General features: G+C 34.1%; 1 protein-coding gene across 1 annotated transcript; it reads right to left on the bottom strand.

Annotated features, from left to right (window-relative positions):
* Positions 1–214: 214 nt before the first annotated feature.
* Positions 215–5,363, bottom strand: TMEM170B (transmembrane protein 170B). The gene is made up of 2 exons (XM_010000932.1): positions 5,195–5,363; positions 215–345 (listed from the first exon to the last, which is right to left on the bottom strand). The coding sequence occupies exons 1-2, from the start codon at positions 5,361–5,363 to the stop codon at positions 215–217; spliced, it is 300 nt and encodes a 99-aa protein (XP_009999234.1).
* Between the last annotated feature and the right edge of the window lie 448 nt (positions 5,364–5,811).

The raw sequence follows: 5,811 nt of genomic DNA, 5'->3' as shown, positions 1-5,811 counted from the left end.
AAGTACAACAGTTCAGACACTAGAGGACAGCCTCATCATTTGACTGAACCTCTAGATTTGTAGTGCACATTCCACATGGCTTCCTTTCTCTTCCACTAGAATTCAAGTTTGTAAGCTGATGAATCCATTTGCAGGAAGCTTCTCTTCAAATTAAAGATTTCTTTAATATTTTTCTTTGATGTATTTCATTTTTTCCTCCCTTTTTACATAAGTCTCAAAGCGTTGCAAGAATTCTTGAAAATGAGATAATTAACGTCAGTACTGTCTGTCCAACACCAAAGACAAGAGCTTCTAAGGGAGCCATATTCTTTCCTGCTACTCTGTAAATTCCAGCTACTGCAGCACCTAAGAATAACAAGAAAAACAATTATGAAATCACAGAAAAAGCCAAGGCTGAAATATATAACAAGTTATTTATTACCAAACACTGTATTACTTCATGGCATTATGGAATGCTTAGCCTTGCTTGTGTTTTTTCTAGTTTTGCAAGTCCTTCAGGAATTACTTTCCCATCAGATTAACTCTTTCAACATCAGTTTAAGAAAACTGAATCTTGCTGTTCCTGTATAGACATCTTCAAACCTTTTTACATTATTGCCTTCTAACTTGAAAAGTTAGCAAAAAAATTAGCTACAAGGTGACTGAGTCCAAAGTGTGGTTTATTAGTGCTTGTATAGATAGGGAGAAGACAAAACCAACAGAACTGCTACTGCCTACAAAATAACTGCAAACACACATCTATCAACTTCATTTAATATTTCAGTTACATAATCTGGTCATTTTGTGTCAGTTTAGTTTTAACTTAAACTACTGAACTGTTAACAATTGTTTAGAAAATCAAGCAAAAAATGAAAGAGAAAACTATAACATCATTATCCATTAATTTGTATGAGAGAAAATTTCTAGCCAGTATGGTTAGATTTTGAGCTATAGCACATTAAAAATAAAGAGACCATTTCTCTTGTACAGTAAAGTGCAAATTGCCATTTAAAGTATAACATCAAATGGCCAGGATAAGCCAGAAAAAAACCTGCACTATAAACAAAGCCAGGAAGCCAAGTGCTACTGACTCCCTTCTACCGTTTTTCACATTGGGAATTCATCACATGCATTTGTAGAACAGAAGTCACAGAGCAAATGCATAGTTGTGATGTCTTGGACCAATTGCCTGAGAAAGCTAATTTTTTTGTACCAATCAGTCAAAAATGTAACATGCTAATTCTGAAAAACATTTTCTGCTCAAACATCTTCTGAGCCTTTTAAAGATACTAAAATGTTCATTAAAAAAAGAAATACAGGCTTGTACACAGTTGTGCCCATAGGTTAAAAATGTACTTAATCCGAACCTCAACAGTTCACCTAGAATGAAGTTTTTAATACTTGCTGAACTAGTATTTTCTATACAGTGTTCCCTTTCCTTGTCTAAAGAACATACATGAAGTTTATTGTCCTTTATTTCAGAATAAATTAATTTTTCCTGAAGACCAAAACACAATATTTAATCATAGACTTTCAGTATGTGTGGTCTCAGATGCTATTTAATCATAAATAAATGCTTTCAGAAATCACAGAGGCTTTTTCAGGCTCAAAGAAAACTGAAAAGCCATCTTTTTTTTTTTTTTTTTTTTAAACAGTCAAAAATTAAGAAAATGTGGAATTTTCTTTGTTTTGCACAGCCATTAACAGGAATAGTCTAAGTGATCAAAAACTCATTAGTAACATATGTAAGTCCCAACAGATTTTCTGAAAGTACAAACTCTATCTGAATCATCTAACATCTTTAAAAAGTAACACCTCATTTTTACAAAAATTTCATTAAGAGTAAAATTCACTAATAATTATGGCCATAACAGTATTTACAAACACTATTAATCAGACTGTTAGGTAAGTTTTTGGGTCTTTTTGTTGTTGCTGGCTTTTTTTAAATAAAAAAAAAATAATTAATACATCTGTAAAGTATCTTTTGTTAGAAACATCTCACCAGAAGGTTAGCCTTACAGTATTTCACTCAGCTACCTTGCAGAACCTTTTCCATTCATTCCTTGACTATCTACTGTCAAAAGCCAAAAGAGATCCTTTACACTGAGGGCAGTACTGACATAAAAATGTTGGTGACTGAAGTCTCAGAGTGAATTCAGATCAGCCAAATAAGTGTACCATTATTAATCAATAACAGAAATTTTGAGCTTCTTGAGAAAACACTGAGATATTCTGAAAAATGTCAATAATAAAAACAAAGATTTGGTAACCTTCATAATTACACACTTACACTCATCAAATAGCAGCATATACCACAATTTGTAATGCATAACCCAGCACAGTTGGTATAGAGCCAAAGAATATCACAACAGGCTGCCAATGAGGGCAATGAGAATGTCACCAAAAAGGGAGTGTGCTTGGGGTGAGGAGGAAGAACAAAACATTCTGAATGAAAAACAGCTAAAATCCTTGTTTCAAACTGCCTGACATTCATCTGTTCTTGGTTAGTTTGGGTTTTTGTGGTTTGTTTTGTTTATTGTTTTCTGGGGGTTTCTTTGGACAGTATCCACCACTACTTATAAAAAAGGTACTAACATTTTACTAACAATTAAGTTCTGTGATTTTTCAAAGCCTAAAAGCTGGGAGTTTTTCTGCTTTTTTATATGCTGGGAAAAAGATCCCAGAAGGCCAGAAAGTTTTAAAGAGCTATCTGAGCAAAATTAAACTTGCATTATTTAATAGTCTATACACAAATAATACAGAAGACTGTAAACACAAAATGAAAATTGAAGTTAGTTTGCTATTTCATTTTCTTAAGCACTGGACCAGGCATATTTAAACAATTAAATACTTCAACTTGCGCCCCAGTTTGCAGCACAAAAAACTCTTAAAAAATTATCTAGAATTTTGCCACTATAAATTTGTCTTCAAATGCTTCCCACTGAATTTCCTTCAGTACAAAACTGTGCTGTTCAGAAACAAAAAATACCTGAAAGTAGAAGTATTTGGCTAAGTGGCAATGCTCTGTGCAAAATTTTGGGGACAGCCTAACAAGTCCACAGTCTAAGCTTGAAGAAATTCACAGGTGAATTTACACAAACAATATTGTCTACTTTTTTAATGCTTCGACCCTCAAAATCAGATGCCAAAAATACAGCTGTGTTGCTCCTCTTATTATGCATAGATAAAAGACAAGAAGTGTTTTCATTTGAGCTTTTCATTTTTTGTTTGAGTTTTTCATTTTTCATTTGAGAAAGAGGCAACATGAACCTTCACCACTGCAGAATATCAGAAAAGTTTCTGCTTGGATATTCCAGCATCACATTTGCTATCTTCAGTTCTTCAGAAATGCCCATGCATGATTGACCTTGTAACAGTGCCACTACCATTTTCATCATAGGACAAAAATCAGCATAACGTGTAATGTAAGGCACTCAACTGGTTCCACTTCACCTTAGAAAAAAAAAAAAGTAGAACTATACTGAACTATAACGTGTTCAATGATGGAAAAAAACAACTCTAGGCTGAGAAATACATAGTAATTAAAACAATCTTCTGAGGAAAGTCTTGAAGAAGCTTTTAATGACATTTGCATTTTTATTTAACCCTGAAAACAAACAGGCAAGAAGGACTTTCAGTAGCAATAAGAAATAAGCTGTCACAAACCATCCACAAATGTCTCCAAAGCTCAAGTAATACCACTATTCTGATAATCTGGGCAGTACACAACAAAATAGGAATGAAAAGCAGAAAAGCTGTGTACAGACTACATAATGGTTGCTAGATCTCACAGTTCCTTATGCTCAAAGGCCTTTTAAGTTAAACTATCCTGTCAGCAACACTGAAGGTCTTCGAACAGAAACTACTGCTCAGGTTAACACAGGTCTCATTCAATCCATTTATTTCAATGTTGAGAACTCCTTATCAGCATTATTTCAGGCAATGAAACAAGCTTCTTTCCTGTAAAACTAATATCTACTATTTTTCCTCACCACGAACCCACCCACACTTTTTTTTTTGCATGGGAAAGCTTCTGTAGCCTATTTATAAGTTAGTTAGTAAGCTAGGTGAACATAGCTAGATGTAAAACCAAAGACTGAGTAAAGTAGCCTACTGATATATATGGCATATATTTCAGTATTGACACAGATAATGGAACTCTGTAGGAAGATGGAAAAACAGTATCTGATACCAACTCTAGATGAAAGCAGCCAAGCAGCATTTCCTCAAAACATTCTTGGCAACACCACTTGTGTTGCCATATCTGGCCAGGTGTAACACCTCTGCACTTTGCTACATAAAATACTCCTTCTTTCTGCAATGTTTTAACAATGAGTATAGGTGTTAACTATAGCTCTGTGAACCTTTCAGCATGCTGCTTTAACATAAAAAATTGTTACCACCTGTAGATACAACGTAAAGAAATAAAAACATAACTAAAATGTATCAAGTGGTAGGCATTAGACTAATGCCACAAGAAACTCTGTAACAGATGCTCTTGCAAGGAGCATTTTATGTAGAAAAACAGAACAGGTTTGGGTTTTTTGTTTGTTTTTTTTTCCTTGGAGGGAGGGAAGTCTAATGGCTTTCCTTTCTCTTTTCTCCCTACCCCAAATAAAGCAGTAAGTAACATTATGGCCAAGCTCAAGTTGGGAAGTACCTTCAAATCCATAAGCCAAGTATAACTTCTCCAAACAAACTTCATCAGCTGTAAATCACTACCTATGTTGCACCTTTATTTCTTTTGCAAGACCAAAATCCTTTCCATGTACTATTTAAAAACCTCCAGCAAGCCCAGAGAGACAAGCAGAAATTTGACCTTGCAACCAATGGAATCAAGACCTCATTTCCAAAAGAAACTTCTGGCTTTAAGGGTACACTAAGACGTGATCTTGATTGGGAACTTTTGACAAAAAAAAAAAAAAAAAAAAAAGATGAAAGATGTTACCTGCTGAGCATACATCTCCTGAATGGCTTGGTCCTCAGTGTTTCCAAAATGAGAGCATAGAATGTCTTGTACAATGCTCTGACAATTTATAGTAGTTTATCTTTACACAAATAGAAGAGCAACCCAGCTGTCATTGTTAGGATAGCTATGTAACTAAGGCAAAATCCTTCACAATTAACAAATAATTAACTTGTTGATTTGATTATTTTTTTATAAGTTAGACATTAAATAAGAAAAAAAAAATAAAATTAAAAAAGACAGACTTACTGGTAATCATTGCTCCAGTTACAGAGCCCAGAAATCCAATGCTGACCACAATGACAGAGATCAGCCTTCCCTGCCTATGCCTCTGCAGCATCACAAACATTAATACTCCCACAGCACCATGGACAAAGAGAGAGGAGAAGAGAGCCCAGAGGAAAACCCAGTACCACATCTCTGAAAGAAACCAGTCAAATAAAGGGTTAATGCTTATAAGACAAGAATTTATAAGTAAGAAACTTCAAAACATTACATACAATCAACAGTAAGAGAAAAGCAATACTGAAAAGCAATACCATCTTAAAAGGAATCAATGTGACATCATCAACATATGCTCAAGACACTTTCCTCCTTTTAGCAGTCTATCGTAAAGGAATAACTCCATTATGATGAAAAATTAAATAAAAATATTCTGGCAAAACTCTTAATTCAGATGTATTATTACAAAAGTCCATCATTCATTTAATGGTTTATTTAAACAATGTTAATTGCAATTTCTTACTAGGTATTGTAACTACTCCTGCAGAATGAAATATTCTCTGAAAAAAAGAAAAAGTCAATAATATTTTTTATTTGTTTTCTTGTGCAGGGCACAGCACACACATGTGCATTAGGGTTTGTTT

The sequence above is a fragment of the Chaetura pelagica genome, unplaced genomic scaffold (assembly GCF_000747805.2).
Source record: "Chaetura pelagica isolate M959 unplaced genomic scaffold, ChaPel_1.0 scaffold104, whole genome shotgun sequence".
NCBI lineage: Eukaryota > Metazoa > Chordata > Aves > Apodiformes > Apodidae > Chaetura > Chaetura pelagica.
Note: the sequence above shows the minus strand (reverse complement) of the source record. Positions and strands in the feature narration are given on the sequence as shown.

Bases quoted from the DNA above. Each gene is read 5' to 3' on its own strand.
- TMEM170B (XM_010000932.1), bottom strand. From the start codon at position 5,363: ATGTGGTACTGGGTTTTCCTCTGGGCTCTCTTCTCCTCTCTCTTTGTC. The intron at 346-5,194 runs GTAAGTCTGTCT...TGTTATTCTTAG, and splicing joins AACTGGAGCAATGATTACCA to GTGCTGCAGTAGCTGGAATT.